Genomic DNA, 16,467 nt, shown 5'->3' with positions numbered 1-16,467 from the left:
CGGGCGAAGGTGCCCAAGGATGGAGCTGCCCAAGGGGCTGGCTGGCCCTGACCCTCTCCGGTCAGCGTCCCAGTGAGGCAGCGGTTTAAGGGCACACAGCCATGCTGAGGGCAGGGAATTAAAGAAACTGCACTGGGAATCTGAAGTCCTTAATGGGAACATTCCCAGAGTTAAACCTTGGTTAATGCCCCGGCCCTTATGAAAGCAATAGGAGGGGTAAACGTTTCAGAAGCCTCTCAGCCAAGCACCCCTGGGGAAATGAGAAAGTCGGTGCCTGTGCCTTCTGGCCTTAAAGTCTGTGACTCTATTAATCAATTATTTGTCCTGCAGTAGTGCCTAGAAGCGCCAATCCTGGAGCAGGGCTCCCCCGTGCTCGGCGCTGCACAAACAGAACAAAAAGACAGTCCCTTCCTAAGGAGCTTACAGTCGGTATACAACAAAGATGGACACACATAGACAGGGGAGTGGAAGGAGACAAGGAGACAATGCTAGTCAGCAGGATAGGCCATGATTCTCCCTATACCAGCGGCCTAGCCACTGTCCAGGGTTAGTAGCCATCACAGCAAAGGAGGGACTGATGCTGATACTAGTTGTGCTATAGTAGCGCCCACACGCTCAGATGGAGATTGAAGTTCCATTATGTCGGGCGCTGTACTGAGACAGGCCAAACAGATGACAGAAGGATTATTATTATCTGTGCTGTACAGATGGGGAAACTGAGGCACAGAGCAATTAAGTGACTCGCCCAAGGTCACACAGGGTGTCTGTGGCAGAGCTGGGAACTGACCCAAGGTCTCTTAAGATGCTTTCACCACACGTCATCCTAGCCGTTCACACAGATCTCATCATTATCCACAAGCACAACCAGCCAAGTGGGGTCAGAGTAAGACCTCGTCCCATACACCGCTGCTCACATTAGCCTCCACTGAAGGACTGGGCCACTTAGCAAGCACCATGGGCTGCAGAGGTATCAGCTATGCTGCTGCGAAGCTGCCAGAGCCCTTCGCCCGGCTCCCGGACTGGGATTTGAGCGTGCTGGTAATAAGGTGCAATCAGCTCTTGACGGCCTTCGTTCATTTCTAGCCAATTACTCATCCCGGCCAAAAGGAGGATCTGCCTTGGACGAGAACAACGTGAGCGCCATAAAAAAAAGACAGCGAATTTAGCCAAGAGGGCTGCCTCCTAAATGGGAGACCAAGCCACACAAATCAGGTGGCGTTTAATTATTGAAATTGTTAACGAGCTGCTGGGATGAAGGGGAGCAAGAAGTGGAATTTTTCCACCCGACTTCCCTTTCCACCGCCCTTGCCACCCATGACCAGCCCAGGGCACTCTCAGCTTGCCAGCTCCTGCTGACTGCCAGATCTAGGCATCTGCTCCGCCAGTGGTCTGGGGCCAGGTAGGCAGCTGATGAGCCTCTTAGGAAAGAGGCAGATGCACACCCTGCGGCAGGGCTGTTAGAAAAACGTAGCAGGTCTTTTCCCCCGTCTCTTTGAAGTACAGGCCGACGGGGCTTATTAGCAAGGGTGCTGTGAGCTGGTCAGCACATGGCTTGGTTGGAAAATGACTTGTTTTCCACCGTGCATTTGGTGGGTGTTTTTTTCATTTGGCTTCTCAGGTGATTGGAGAAAGTGGGCTGGGTTTGTTGAGCCTCCTCGCGTCCACAATGCAGCCAGTGGGCACGCAGGGTTGGCCCAGCCTCTGGGCAGGACGATGCGTTACAGCACAGGGACGTGTCACGCCCAAGGGAAGAGACACTGAGCCAATGCATCGATTGGATTATTATTATTAGGTGTATTACGGTAACATGCAAGGTGTGTCCACACTGCATTATAAACCCAGGTCTAGGGTACCTGGGCTTGGGGACTCCATGTTGCTAAAGCTTGGAAACCCAGGTTTACAGTTTCTGGACCCGGGTCTCACAGCCACACTGATGTGTCCGTGCTGCACTGAGCAGAACGTCCGACTCAGGTCTGCGTCTACACTGCAAAATGACAGGGCTTGGAGCCGAGTCTTAGCAGGGCTTGGGTTTGACCCTCCCCCTAGCAGGGTCCTAGGACCCTTCTCCTGAGCGCTCGCTGACCTGAGTCAGCCTGATTTGTGTGTGGATGGAAACGAGGCTTGGGCTCAAACCTTAGTGTGCAAGGTAGACAGAGCCCTAGGATATGTCTACACTGGAGAAAAAAAATGCAGCAGGGAGTCTCAGCGCCTGAGTCAACTGACTCCAGCTCGCGTTCTGGGGCTACAAATAGCTACGCAGACATTCCCGCTCCCCTTGCTGAGTTTCAGAGCCCGGGCTCCACCCTGCACGGGAACCTCTACACGGCTACTTCTAGCCCCGTAGCACGAGCCTGAGCCAGTTGACCTGGCTCTGAGACTCGCTGCTGTGGGGAGGGGAGGGATTGGCAGTGCAGCTGCACCCCTGCAGACCCCAACTGAGGGTGAGCGTGATTCGTGGACACTGGGACCAGGCATTCACTGCTCTCCTAACCGGCTAGCCCCACGCACATGTCAGGATAATGGGTTACATTACAAGCCGTCTGCACGGACAACAGTAAATAGTATCCCGCTGTCCCGTTGTCTTGGATGTTCCGTCCAGAGGGCGGAGCTGTGGACTAGGGGCCAGTATTGCTTCTGCACCCACGCAGCTGGTCCTTCCCTTCTTTCTTCAAGAGCGCAGCAAAGCAAAAACCGACCCCCGCTCTCAGTCTCCCACGCAGACCCAGGGCAAGCCTAAGCACAGCGACATTTCAAACAGGCCCCCAAACAACTAGCCCCAGCGCAGCGGCTAGGTCACATTCACCCCATCTTATGGATGGGGAAATTGAGGCGAGAAATTGCCTGAGAAGGTCACAAGCCAAGTATGAAGCAAAACCAATGCCTGCCCTAGACACCCGGCCTAGATTCAGTGGCTCACATGCCGTGCCCCCGACCAAGAACTCGGGACAGGGGAAGACCCCAGCCCACAGCCTCCTCTCCAACCTCCCTCCAAGGGTTGGACTCTCCTCCCACTATCTTCATGCAAGGAGGCCTGGCTCCCCCAGCATTTTGCTGGCTTTGCTTGTTGTACCTCCAGTCCTTCCCCACCAGTCACAATCAGGTTCACTGTTATTTGAGCTCGCTACATCCAAGCAAGCTCAGGTGTGTCGACACCTGCTGCATCTCTGACTGCCGTGTAGACAGACCCAGTATTCACCCACGAAAGCTCATGCTGCAAAACGTCTGTTAGTCTATAAGGTGCCACAGGATTCTTTGCTGCTTTTACAGATCCAGACTAACACGGCTACCCCTCTGATACTTGAGACCCAGTATTGACACTAGTGCAGCTACAGAAGCGGCTAAAACCCCTGAGGAAGCAAGCGGTGAAGTCCCCGGTCCCGCCGAAGTCAACAGCAAAACTCCCATGGGGACTTCAATAGGGCCAGGATTTTAGCCAAGGCTTTAGTTAAGATACATACAACGAACGATGACTGCGTGACGCTAGCTGGCGTGTGTCATTTCTGGATCTACCCTTGAAGAGAAACGAGGCAAAGGGCAAGAAGCCACGTGAGGAGGACTGTAGCTCTTACCTCCCGCTTTGCAGACATTCAGAGGGTGAGATCACAGAGATCCGCCCGTTAGAGACTGCGCAAAGCGCAGGAGCACCGCGGGACCGAGGCGTGTCTTTTGCCAGCAGACACAGCAGCACGACGCGATGGATTTGGAGACACATTATTATTATTTAAAATCCTAGCCCCTGCTCCTGATTGACAAGAGTCTAATGCAGTTTTCACTTAAATAAATAAAAAAAAAATTCAAACTTTTTGCTGTAGCCGTCTCTTCGCAAGGCAGAACACCCAGAATGTTGGAGGCCGACAGACGCCTTACAAATACAATCTATTATTTTGACAGACCCAGCAGGGGTTGCTGCTGAACAGACTCCGGTGAATTTCGCTTTCTTCTGATTTTTGTTTTAAACGCTCCCTGCATTGCACATTGCCACAACTGCTTGGCTAAGGCTTCTGCCTCTTCACACGACGCCAACTGGAGCTAGAGGTTTCTCTCTCTGTATCCGCTCCGCCCTCCTCCAGAAGATCCCCACACAGAGCTCCATCAGCAGCAGTATCGGCCACAGGGTGGGCCAACCAGAACCGGCCCTTGGGACAAGAGCCCAGGTGAGGGCAATTATAGCTGGGAGAACTCAAGATGACTTTCCAAGCAGGGACCCGCCACCGACTTGCCCCCTCCACCCGGGAGGGGGGACGTGGTGGCTTTCGTGGAACCGAAATCCAGGCCTATGCCCATAAAATCCCACATTCCAGGCTCTTCCCCCCACATCAACAAGTAGCAGGTGCTGGCTTCACATTGCCTTAATATCTGAAAATACTGTTCCGGGGCACCTGCCCTCAGGCTTCCCACGGAGTGTAGCCGAGACCAGTGAAGGGTTCAGCACCGAGTGACACGGCAACAGTCAGCTGAGAGTTTGGGGGTGGGGAGAGGGAAGTGGAGGTGAAACATTAAACATTCAACAAGAGGGGCGGGGGGGACACTGCCCGCCCTCCTCCCCCCGATATTTACTAACCTGGTGACTTTAAACAAAGGGAACAGAGTCCTGGCTTCTTTCCACCTGCAACTCGATGGAGCCCTGGTTAAGGACAGGAAAGGAGGAAATTCATGAATGAACACGACCCAGAAGGCAAAGTTTGCCAGGGATGGAGGGGTGGAGAGGATAAATGAATAAATCAGGCTAAACGGAGAGAAAACACAAGAGCAGCAGGAGAAAGGATCTGATACTCAAATAAAATCAGCGAATGACGGGAAGGAGAGAACGACTGTAGTTTTACAGTATTGCGTCTCGTGCTCCCAGCTCATCACCGACTACATGTAATGAGCGGGCAAGGACCACGGCACACGTATGCACAGACACACAGAACAGACGTGGTACCATTCACACGCCCAAGCCCGGGTGGAGAGATCCATTTACCACTAGTCACACAGACACGACTCGCACGCCTGCCAGCTCCCTCCTCCTGTCCACACACAGCGAGCACTGCTCCCTCACCTAGGAAAACACCCGCACACACACACACACACACTACAAACAGAAGATCGCTACATGAGCCGGGGTTCAGACGCTCCGCTGGTACATCAACAGCCAGAGAGTCAATGGCCTGCTTTGATCCCTTCACACAGTCGCAGCAAGGAGTCACCGAGCAGGCAGTGGGCCCGAAGACACAGCCAGGCCCATGGAGGAAAGCCAGAAACCTATGAACACAAGCGCTTTGGGGGGGGTGTACACACACACACATATATTGGGGGCTAAGGTTAGAAACACACAGAACTCTCCAGAGGTGAAGAATAAACACCTTTAAAAACTAGGGTCCAGACAGTGGCAGATTAACAAATTTGCCATCCCTAGCCCCCGCCCCCCCCCCCCCCCCGCCAGCTCACCTCCACTCCCCCGTGGCAAGCCTGGGAGGGAGGGGGGAGAAGGGGAGTTGTGGCGCGCTCGGGGGATGGTGGCGGTGGAGCGGAGGTGAGCTGGGGCGGGGAGCGGTTCCCGGCCCCCCACCCAGGTTACTCCCCGCGCCCGCGGGCCCCAGCTCACCGCTGCTCCGCCTCCTCCAAGCGCGTCGCTATTCGCTTCTCCCTCCCTCCCAGCACTTTCGCGTGCCAAGCCTGGGAGGGAGGTGGGAGGAGGCGGGCCAGGGATTTGGGGAAGGGGCGGAGTTGGGGAGGGGGTGCGAGGAAATTTGCCGCCCCTGCAGATTTGCCACCCTAGGCCTAGGCCTTGTTGGCCTAGGTGATAATACGCCGCTGGGTCCAGACCTCACCTGGCACAGCTGGTATGACTCCACTGAAACCAACAAGGCTATGCCGATTTACACCAGTGGAGGATCTGGCCTCAGGCCTCTTTTTTTGGCAGTGGGAATGAGGGAATCACTGAACCCCCAACTCTGTGGTTAGGGCCCAGAAACATGCACACTGGAAGTCAGCGCTTGCTTTTGCAAGAAGCTAATGAAACGGCCACACGCCCTGCCTTACAGAGAGGCACCAGGGACCAAGTGCCTGCAGATCCACTATTAACACCAGGGCACAGTGGTGAGCAAAAGAAGAACCGAACTGAGAGGAAAAACTCCCGGCTATGAGCACGATCCTACGCCCCGACTGCCACATCCCCGGAGGGGAGACTATGAATAAGCCACTTTCACAAAACATACCAGACAATCCCCTACTCCCTTAAGGCCTGGACAAGCTCTGTAATAAATCCTCCAGCTTCCTCTCCCTTGGCTTCCCTATCAGCCCCAAGGCTGAGCAGGTCTCTTTCAAAGGCCCTTCTCCAGCGGAGGAGAACTCGCAGGACAGTGATGCTCTGGGAATCCCCACAGCGGTGCCCCAGAAGGCACGGACCATGGAGAGGCCCAAGTTGGAGCTGGGACATGGCTAAGCCTAAACTAGCAGCCAGAAACTGCTGCTCACAGAAGGCTGCGTCTGCCTTCCCCACCATGGGGGTTAACTGTCTGCCCTGGCGCCCGTGTGCGGGACACACGGTCGGAATGGAGACGATGCACATTTCAGGACAGGTGACATTACACCCTCCGGGTTCGCGCGCCTCCATCCTGCCACATGCAGACGCCTGGCTCCTGCCATTTGCCGAGCCGGGCATGGTTATCATCACGGCAGATCCCACGGCCTCACCACCATCGGGAGCCATCATGCCGCAGGCCCCGCTCTGCAGGACAAACTCTGCCTGTGGCTCCCAGCAACCACTCAGCAATCGCAGCTTTCGGGTTGGTTTTCTGATCCCCGTATCGTTCCGAGCTGGCCTCTCCCTGGCATGATCGTTATGAGCAAATGAATCCCCAGCGTCAAGCAGGCTCTTCTTTGAACTCTGGGTGGGCACACACACCCCATCTGAGGGTGGAAACACGGGAGGGTTAAAGGACTCTCCCCCCAGCTTCCTGATTGGCTTATGGACTAAAAAGCCTTTTGACTGGGCTGCTGCTGAGTCCAAGCCGTGCCAGGCGCATGGGACACACTGCCCCAGTCCTCCCTTTGATCCTTTGTGTTTAGGGACCGGGGCTGTTGTTTTCTTCTCCCTTCTGCGTGGTTCAAGGCTGTGTGGCTCGGGGGCGAGGGAGGGGGAGGCCTCGGCTCTCATAAGAGCCTCATTCTTTAAGGGCTGGCAGCGGTGGGGGGCGAGGGGGGGGGCTGCACCTGGCTCCAGCTCCGCTCGCCTTGTGCATCTCTGCTGTTGCTGCTTGACAGTCTCTTCTCTCCCCTCCTCCACTCCCCTCCCCCCCCCCCCCACTTGATCCCCGCTGTCCTCGCAGGGGCATCAGTCTTTCCATCACTGCCTTTCTGGGTCATGGCCCTGTGGGTCAGACAAGTGGCAAAGCAGGCCAGGGCCTTCTCCGGGAGTCCCCTCCCTCCCCCCAGGAACGGCGTAACCAGGCCAATGAATAGAGCACGGGGAGCGTGATAAACCCCCTTTACCGGGACAACATACATCAATTGATCTGTGACATCGAGTGAGACCCGATCTACACTGCAACCAGAACCAAGCCGGTGACCATATGCCAGATATGTTACAGTGGCAGCAAAGCCCAGAGGGTAGGGAGTTGGAGCGGGACCAGCTAGATGCTAATCCCCCCTCTGCCACTGACCTGCTGCATGACCTTGGGCACGTCACTTCCACTCTTCATGCCTCCAGTTCTCCTCCCATCCTTCATGGGCCTTGTCTATTTGGGGCAGGGCCTCGGATTGCGCAGCCCCTAGCCAAATGCCCTGGTCTCAGCTGGGACCGCGAGGTGTTAATGTAACACAAATCATCAGACAGGTTCTAGCGCAGAGCTGGGAGCGCCAAGGCTCGGGCCAGGTTCTAAACCTTCCAGCTTGGGTCCCTGCCGGTCGGTACCTAAATAAAAGCAGCCGGATTTTTCTGAAAGGTGCGAGTGCCTGGGGATTTCAGCGGACGTTGTGGGCACTCGTTAGCCCTGCAAAAATTAAAGCTGTTCTGGTCCATAACAGCCCAAGTTTCCTCCCTGGGCCAGAGGCAGGGAAGGCGGGGTGGGACTCTGGCTACAAATCAGCAACTAATTAAGTCCATCCTGATTGAGCAAGGCACTTCCGCCCACACAAGTCCCACGCTAGGCAAAGGGGTATGTTCTTAGCATGTGCTAGTTAACACGTGGGAACCAACACAGGGTAAAATCTTAGTGGAAACGAGGCAGTTGTAGTTTTAACCCGTTAGCAGGTCCAGGTAAATGGTAGGTTCTCCCGTAGCCTTTCCCTTGACCTGCTATTACGTGTGAAAGCTACAAACCGCCTTGTCCTCACTAAGATTTGACTTCAGGTTAATTAGCAGCTGTTAGATAACATAAGGTAAGAAGACAAGGCCACGGATTTCAATAGGACTTAAGCAGGTGGATGAGGAAAGATTGAAAAATCCACATTTCTTTCTCCTTTGATTTCTTTCCCCCTCCTTGCAGATCCAGTGGAAAGGAAACAGAGCGAACATGCGAGTGAGAGAAAGGAGGCGGCATATGGGGGGAGAAATTGCTAGCTGTCTTCATCCCGTAGAGACCTCGGGAGCCATTAAAAACCTCTCTGAGACACGCATGTGCTTAAGTGCTTTGCTGAAGCAGGCCCTCTGTAGGCAAAGGCAGGGGCTAAGTTAAATTGTGTTCGCTGGGGGTTATTGCTGGAGTTATCATGCTGGGGATGAGGGTGATGGGGTTAATTCGTTCTTGTAATTTTTTGCACACAGTGTCAAGGGCGGTCAGCCCTTGGCTGGTCACTGGTAAGTCGAGGGTAGTAACTGGAATAGATAAGCATGGAGATGCCTAATTTTCATGCATCCAGGCTTCAAAATGTTGCTCTTTTCTACCCTACAGCTTTTTTATAACTGGGTCCTGCCCGGATGAGGCTGTGGCCACAGCATAGGTGAGACCTCGCTGAGTCACACCAGGAACTGGGAGAATCCGGGCTCGTGAATGGATTTTGCAAAGTAGCGTGTAAACAAACAAAACACAATGGGGAAAAAACCCCAACCCGACAATGGGAACGGCTCCCTAAGCGACCCTGCTCGGTTTTGTAGGTCAGGTTTAATCATTTACGGGATAATGTGCTAGGAGAGTAGTTGCAGCTGTCGTAGTTACTACAATAGCACTCGGGCCCTGATCCTCAAAGGTCTTTACCTTATAGCCAACCACTGAGATCAGGGCCCTGTTGCACTGTGGGACGTACCTGCACATGCAAAGAGACACCCCCTGCCCCAAAGAGCTTACAGTCCAAACACACTCGACCAACAAAGGGTGGGAGGAAAGAACAATCGTTATCCCCATTTCACAGACGGGGAACTGAGGCACCAAGAGATGAAGGGACTTGCTCGAGGTCACCCAGGGAGCGGGTGGCAGAGTGGGAAACTGGACGGAGAGCTCCTAAGCCCGTCCTGTGCCTTTCTCTCCCTGACTTTGCGGCAGGAATGGAGTGATACAGCCCTGCCTCTGCTTTTAACCTGTTATGGATCTGTGCTGGCACGGCGACTCACCGTGTGTGTGTGGCGGGGGGACGGGGGATGAGCTCGTTCTGGTTCTTGGCTGGGGAGGGGAAAGGAGAGACGGGTCCAGGAATTTCCAGTTTGCAGTAATGCCGCTGTGCCCAGCTATTGCATCTTTCAGCCAAGGGTCTCAAAGAGCAGTGCAGTCACAGAGGGACCAAACTGGAGTCAGAACTGGGTTCCAGGCTCAGCTCCGCCACTGAGCCGCTAGGTGCAAGTCCCTTCCCTGCTCTGTGCCTTAGTTTCCCCACCGGTGACATGGAAAGAACACGGATTCCCCTTCTCGGAGGGCTTGGATCCTAAAGGGAGAGGGCTAATAATTGTGAATGAAACGTCACCCCCCGGCCCTGAGTTATTCCTGCTTGAGAAACGGACGCGCACAGAGGCTGAGTGACTCGCCCAGGGTCATACAGCGATCCAATGGCAGCAACAAACTCGAGTCCTGGCTCCCAGCCCTCCTCCTACGGGCCCTGATTCAACAAAGCACTGAAGCGCACGTTTGCCTTTAAGCAGGCGTGTAGCAATCCCATGGAAGGGCGTTGCTGGATCACGGCCCCCATCGCTGGGCTGGGTTTCACGGTTCTGCAAAACTCCCCTCCACGACGACTGCCACGGGGCTGCGACCCCGAGCCAAGGCAGCTGGGCTGGGCTCTGCATTCAGCCTCACCATCGACCCCACCCCAAGATGCAAGCGAAGGGGAATTCGCCCACGGACAATCACAAAGCAAATGTCAGGAGTTTCTGTTTACCCAAATACACAGCAGGAGGCCGATCCGAGCTCTGGGCCGCTGCCTTTCCACACAGCACGGCCTGGGTCTGACCGGGGGGTGGCAGGAGGGAAAGAGAAACAACACGAGGGGCCCCGGGGCCTAGGCAAGCCCACCATTTTCCTGGCCCCTGCAGCCCAGTGCTCGCCTTCGGGAGAGGTGAGTCCCCGGCAGCGAACGGCGCAGTCCGGGACCTGCAAGGGCTAAAGCCAGGGAGACATGGGGGCTGGGGGGGAGTGCGTCTAGTGGGGCAGCATCTGGGCGTTGTTCTTCATTCCTCCAGGAACGGAGGGATGTGAGAGGAGGGGGGGACTCTCCTTCGCAGTGTCCTTGAGTGTCCTTTAGAGGCTTTGCTTTTCACGCAGTGCAGCGGATGAAGAAAGATTGAAAAATCCCAAATTGTTCTCTTCTCTGATTTCCCCACCCCCAGCCCTACACAGGGAACGGAGAGCGCGCAAGCGAGCAGAAGGAGGGGGGGCGTGCGGGGGGAGCAATCGCTGGCTGTCTTCAGCCTGTGGAGACCTCGGGAACCATTAAAAGCCTCTCGGAGAGAAATCAGCACCGCAGCAGCCAGGCACCGGGAGAGAAACGCTCTGACTCTGACCGAGCCGCCAGCACTCCCGCCCGCGGCTGCCCACCCAGCGCTCCCGAGGCGGCTGCTACGGGCGCTTTGTGGCTGCACTGGGAAGGGGGCGTGGAGAGCCAATTCCCCCCCCCACCCCACAGGGCTCCGGTCAGGGAACGTCACATGGGCCCCCTCACACCCTTGTGCAGCCAGAGCACGGATTGCAGGCCCCATGGCTACAGCACTACCCAATCCATGTTGGTCAATTCCACAGCCACAGGATTTTAAACATCGTAAATTTCATGATTTCAGCTATTTAAATGTGAAATTTCCCGGTGTTGCAATTGTTGGGGTCCTGACCCGAAAAGGAGTTGGGGGGGCGCAAGGTTCTTGTTGGGGGGGTTGTGGTACTGCTACCTTGCTAGTGGCAGCGCTGCCCTCAGGGCTGGGCGGGTGCAGAGCGGCGGCTGCTGGCCAGGAGCCCAGCGCTGAAGGCAGAGCCGCTACCAGCAGCAGCACAGATGTAAGGGTGGCATGGGATGGTATTGCCAGCCTTACTTCTGCGCTGCTGCTGCTGCCGGCGGGGCGCTGCCTTCAGAGCTGGGCGTCCGGCCAGCAGCCACCGCTCTGCGCCCGCCCAGCTCTGAAGGCAGCAGCGCAGAAGTAAGGGTGGCAATTCCGTGACCCCCCCCAAAATAACCTTGTGACCCCCCCTCTCCCCGCAATGCCCTTTTGGGTCAGGACCCCCAGTTTGAGAAACGCTGGCCTCCCCCGTGAAATCTGTACAGCATAGGGTAAAAGCACACAAAATACCAGATTTCACGGGGGGAGAGCAGATTTCATGGTCCGCGATCCTTTTTGCATGGCTGTGAATTTGGTAGGGCCTGACCCATGGCGTTACCCCTGCCTGTGTCACAGGGAGCTCCGGCTGCCCCCACAGCCCTTCCCCTACGCCAAGGCACACATGGAAATTCAATGACTCAGCACTGAAGGGCCGGCCTCAAGATTCAAGGGGGGGGGTGGCAAAAGGGGGTTCTAGGTACAAAGGGGGGGACGACCTGGGGTGCAGCGGCTGTGGCTGTCTGGCTACCACCCCTGCCGGGTGTGTGGGGCACTGGCCTTTGATCTCAAGTGGCTTCGCTTCCCCTAAAGGGCACGTTCGTTGTGATGTCACCATGCGGAATGACGCTGGGGGACGCAACACCCCCCGTCCCCCCTTTCCAGCTTTAACTCCCAGTTCAGCCCCGTTCCCATCCCTGCTCCTTAGCAGGCTGGGAGGGTGGGCAGAGAGCCCCCAACCCCACCATCCCGCCCCCATTTAGCAGGAAGTGGGGGATGCCCCTGCCTGGCACAGAGAGGCAGGGCTGGGAAGCAGGCTGACAGGCCCAGGAGCCGGCAGACGCTCTGTTTGGTCTGGGCAATGTGTTTTTAATGAGCCATATAATGCTTTTCAAATTATGTTGGAATCATTAATTTCCCCGAAATGAGACAGATTCCCTCAGTCCTGAGGCACTGCCAGTGCCGCCTCCTGCGCTCACGAGCGTGGGTCTCTCTCTCGCTCTCTCTCTGCTCCTCGGCTTTACGACCGTGGCAGGGCTATTTCGCACGGCTCGGCGCTCAGATCGGCCTTTGCACAAGCGGGTGCGCACCCCCTATCTCCCCCCCCCCGTTCTTTAAATCAAAGGGCAGCTGGGAAGCAGCACCAGAGCCATAAAGCAAACGCGCTTCACATCAGAGGGTCAGCAGCAGCAATGGCAGGATTCACGCGGCTGCGCTGGCCTAGGGGATGGAGCTGAATATAAACGACCGGGAGCCCAACGGCCGAGAGCAAGGAAGAGAGTTTGCAGTGGGAGAACCAGGCACCAGTGGGATTGGGAATTTGCACCGCCCCAGTCTGGTGATTAGCCCGAGGATTTTTAGTGGGGGGGCAGGGGGAGGAGGCCTCCCCCTTAGGGAGGCCTCCCTCCCCACAGCACCCTAGAGAATCTTTCCTAGGTATGCTAGTGAGCCCAGTGCAGGCTGGGATGGGGGGGGAGATTTGGGGCCTCCCTGCAGGGCTTGAAGTCCAAGGGAGCCGAGGCTGCTCTGGATGCTGCAAGAACCCCTGGGGCGTCTCAGGGCTGTGTCCCAGCAGCATGAGCTCCGTGTATCCCCCTCATGCCCAGTGCTCCCCCTGCGCCGGGACTGGCCAGGGGAGGGCAGCTCTAGCAGAACTCTCCCCCGGCTCCCGCCTGGCCTCTGTTCTGGCTGCCCGGCCGCTGGGAGCCAGACTCGGAGCTCGAGCCGTAAAAATCGGGGTGTGGACGCTGCAGCTCGGCCGGTGTGTGTGGGGGGGCTAATCACCCGAGCTCAACCCTGGGGGCTCAGTGGCTTCCTTGGCGAGAGGCGTAAGCTCCTGGGGCCATTGAAAACCCAGCGTGTGTCGGCCCCGCTCCACGGGACTAGAGAATGGGGGGGTTGCGGGGGCGTTGGGGGGGATCTTCATGCAAACAATCAGCCCCTACAAACTTCAGGTATTATTCCCCCCTCCTCATCTAAAGCATTTACAGCCCTGGGTTGAACAGCCCTGGGTTGATCCTAGCAGCGGCTGGTGGGCAGCACGGCCCGGCAGGTCTCCTGGGGATGGCTCAGGCCAAATTCCAGGTGAAGCTTCTCTGATTCCCTCCCCCCCAGCCCCAGTCTCACTGCAGAGTAGCAGTTAATTCCTCCCCCTCTCTCCAAACCAAGGCTGGCTGCGGATCGGGCTCGTCTCAGAGTCCCGTCCTCCGCCTTTACACGGGATCCTGCACCGCCCTGGCTGAGCCCAGCCCTTGGGGGACAGGAGTCAGGAAGTCCGTGCAGAGATGCGTCAGCACAGCTGAGAGACCCGGGTCCAGCAGCTGGACACCCAGGTTCATCATGCGGGGGGACGCTCCACCACAGGCTTGGAAACACCGTGTCTGCGAGCCCGGGCCCCACAGACCTGGGTTTACAATGCAACGTCGGCGCACCCACGAGCGCTCAGTGCGACGCTTAACCCCCCTCGCACCCGCCTCCCCTCGTGGTTCCAGTGCGATGCAGCCACCTCGCACCACGGGGCAGGGCCAAGGTCTCCGTGCAGCCATCGCTCAGCTGCGGCTGCTAGCGGGGCAGCTTGGACCGATACTTGCAGGGAGACGGACACCGCAGCCCACTGGCTCTCTCTTCCTGCGCCGACCGCAGTCCTGCTCCATTTCCTGCTCCTTGCTGACCCCCACCATTGCTGACTCATCCAAGCTGGTTCCCTCCTGGCCTGCCCTCCCCTGCACACACCACTGGCCTTGCAGACTGAGGTCGCCTGCATTGCATACGCTCTCCATCCCTGCTGCGATGCCACAAACAGGAGGTCGCCTGGTGCTGGGGATGCTCAGCGGGGGAGATGTCTGAACTGAAGGCGAAGATGAAAACAGACAGGCAGTGCCGGAAAGCAAAACGGTCCTAATCGCCCCAGCGGTGCCTTGGAAAGGGTCCCGCCGTCTGAAACCCTCCGCGGACACCGCTGCAGGGGACAAGAGGAGACGGGCCTGCCGGGTGGATGGCCAGGAACCAGCGTTTGCTGTGAAGTGACACAATAAGGGGAGGAGAGGGTAGAATCTGATCTTTCGATGCGCTTCTTCCCAGCACTGCGTGCGGGGGATGAAGAGGGGCAGAATTGGGCCCTTCTCTGCCCCACCCCAGAGCAGAATCAGCAGGAGAATCAAGGTTCTTTAGACACAACGCCAAAGCATGACAGGCAACTATTCATTTATATATAATACAATAGCAGCCACTAAGCCCCGTCTACACTAGGATTTTACACCAGTATAACTAGGCCCCTCAGGGGCCAAACCCCTGACAAACCTAACACCCGATGTTCACAGCACCAGGTCAGTGGGGAGGTCAGTTACCTGTGCCAACAGGAGAACTCCTCCCATCGGAGTAGGCAGCGTCCACACTGCAGCACTGCAGCTGTAGCATTTTAGGCGTAGACAAGCCCTAAGATCAGGACCTCATTGCGGGGGGGGGGGGAGCGGGCTGTACGTACAGAGTGAGAGACAGTCCCCACCTTGAAGAGTTTCAAATCTAAGACAACCAAGCTGGGGGGGCTTGTGGACTCGGTGCTTCACGGCCATGTTTGAGCATCCACACTGTACTGTGAACCTGGGTTTACAATCGCCGGACCAGGTCTCCAGCCGTGTTACCGCATCCACACTGTGCTATGCAATCATGAATGGCAGGGAGGAGGCCTTTGGCTGCCATCAACGGTGGGGGAGGACGTCCGGAGCCAGAAGCAGCTGGACTGGCTCCTGAAACAGCAGGATGAGCTCCCATGCCTAAGACCCCTCCCCCCCAGCCCTACGAGGAGTGCAGCGAACCCCCAGGGTACGCCTGATAGGGAGAGCCGGATTCGGTGACCCAGCCAGAAGGACTCGAGTAAATCCGCTACGTAGGCCCCTCCTGAATTCAAGGGGTAGCACTGGCCTTTTCCTCCTTTGGAGCCGCCCCGGGAAGAGTTTATTCTCAGCCGCATTGGAACGTTGGTTTCCTTTTTGGTTCTCCTCTCGTAAAGAAATATAAGAAGGCCTGGAAAGGACAGAGTCCACCTGCAAGGACAAGAGATGGGGCCTGAGGGGGTTCCACCTAGTGTTTATAACCGGGGGCTCCCACAGGTGGGCAAAACACCCAAGGGGGACCCGTTTACATCCCCACTGCACAAATAAGAAAAATGAAGGCCCAGAAGGATTAAGTGACTGGCCCAAGGTCTCAGAGCGAGTTGATGGAAGGGCCAGAAACTCAACCCAGATCTTCCAAGCTCCAGCACGGTGCCTTCATGACAAGACCAGCCTGGTTCTCTACCTCAGTCAGTCCCACTCCCACAGCACGTCCTAGGACAGAGTTTCACGGCGTCAGAATTCAAGGCTAGAAGGGAGCAATAGATCTAGTCTGACCTGTACATCACAGGCCATTGCATTTCACCCAGATTCCCCCATCTGAAACCCAATGACTTTGACTGAAGCATTCCAGCTCTCAGGAGAATAAACGGCCGTGTGCCACAGGCAGAGAACAGGGAAGACCAAGGTTACGGCTACACTGCAGCCGGATTCCCAGTGTGGCCAGACAGACTCGAGTGTGCTAAAAATAGCGGTGCGGACATGGCGACCCGGGCAGCAGCTCAGGTTAGCTGCCCGAGTCCAAGCCTGCCCGACCCCCTGGGCCCGAGCTCGGGTCGCTAGCCCAAACCACTGCCAGCGCTGCACTGTCCACGCTGCTAGTTCTGCTCTCTGTCTGCCTGTGCTGAGAATCACGCCTCCCCGCTGCATTCTCGACATGCCCCACGGTGCCACCGACACGTGAGGCCACTGCAGTGGCAGGGAGTTGATTAGGCAAGAGATGCCCAAATGATCCCAGTTTGTCCTTGTCTCCTGACAGGCCGGGCAGCCTGAAGAACCGTCTCCTCTCTTCAGGGTGCCGTGCTGTGGAAACCAGTTTCAGACCAAAGGAAAACACTGGCACAATCACTTACAATGCTGGACCGTCCTCGCAGCATTAACCAGCACTGCCCCGTGGGAGCTCTTGGCTAAATTCCTAAGCGCAGC

At 56.7% G+C, this 16,467-nt stretch overlaps 1 protein-coding gene across 3 annotated transcripts in view; it reads right to left on the bottom strand.

Moving 5' to 3' along the window:
- Positions 1-16,467, bottom strand: part of SRCIN1 (SRC kinase signaling inhibitor 1) — a 180,341-nt gene that overhangs the window by 142,566 nt on the left and 21,308 nt on the right. For 2 of the 3 annotated variants that reach the window (XM_044999461.1, XM_044999464.1), the window contains one exon: positions 4,562-4,624. The exons of the other annotated variant lie outside the window; for it this stretch is intronic. In XM_044999461.1, the coding sequence (XP_044855396.1) occupies positions 4,562-4,624 (63 nt within the window). The remainder of the gene's footprint in view (positions 1-4,561; positions 4,625-16,467) is intronic. 3 annotated transcript variants of the gene reach the window in all.

Source organism: Mauremys mutica, chromosome 25 (genome assembly GCF_020497125.1).
Source record: "Mauremys mutica isolate MM-2020 ecotype Southern chromosome 25, ASM2049712v1, whole genome shotgun sequence".
Lineage (NCBI taxonomy): Eukaryota > Metazoa > Chordata > Testudines > Geoemydidae > Mauremys > Mauremys mutica.
Note: the sequence above shows the minus strand (reverse complement) of the source record. Positions and strands in the feature narration are given on the sequence as shown.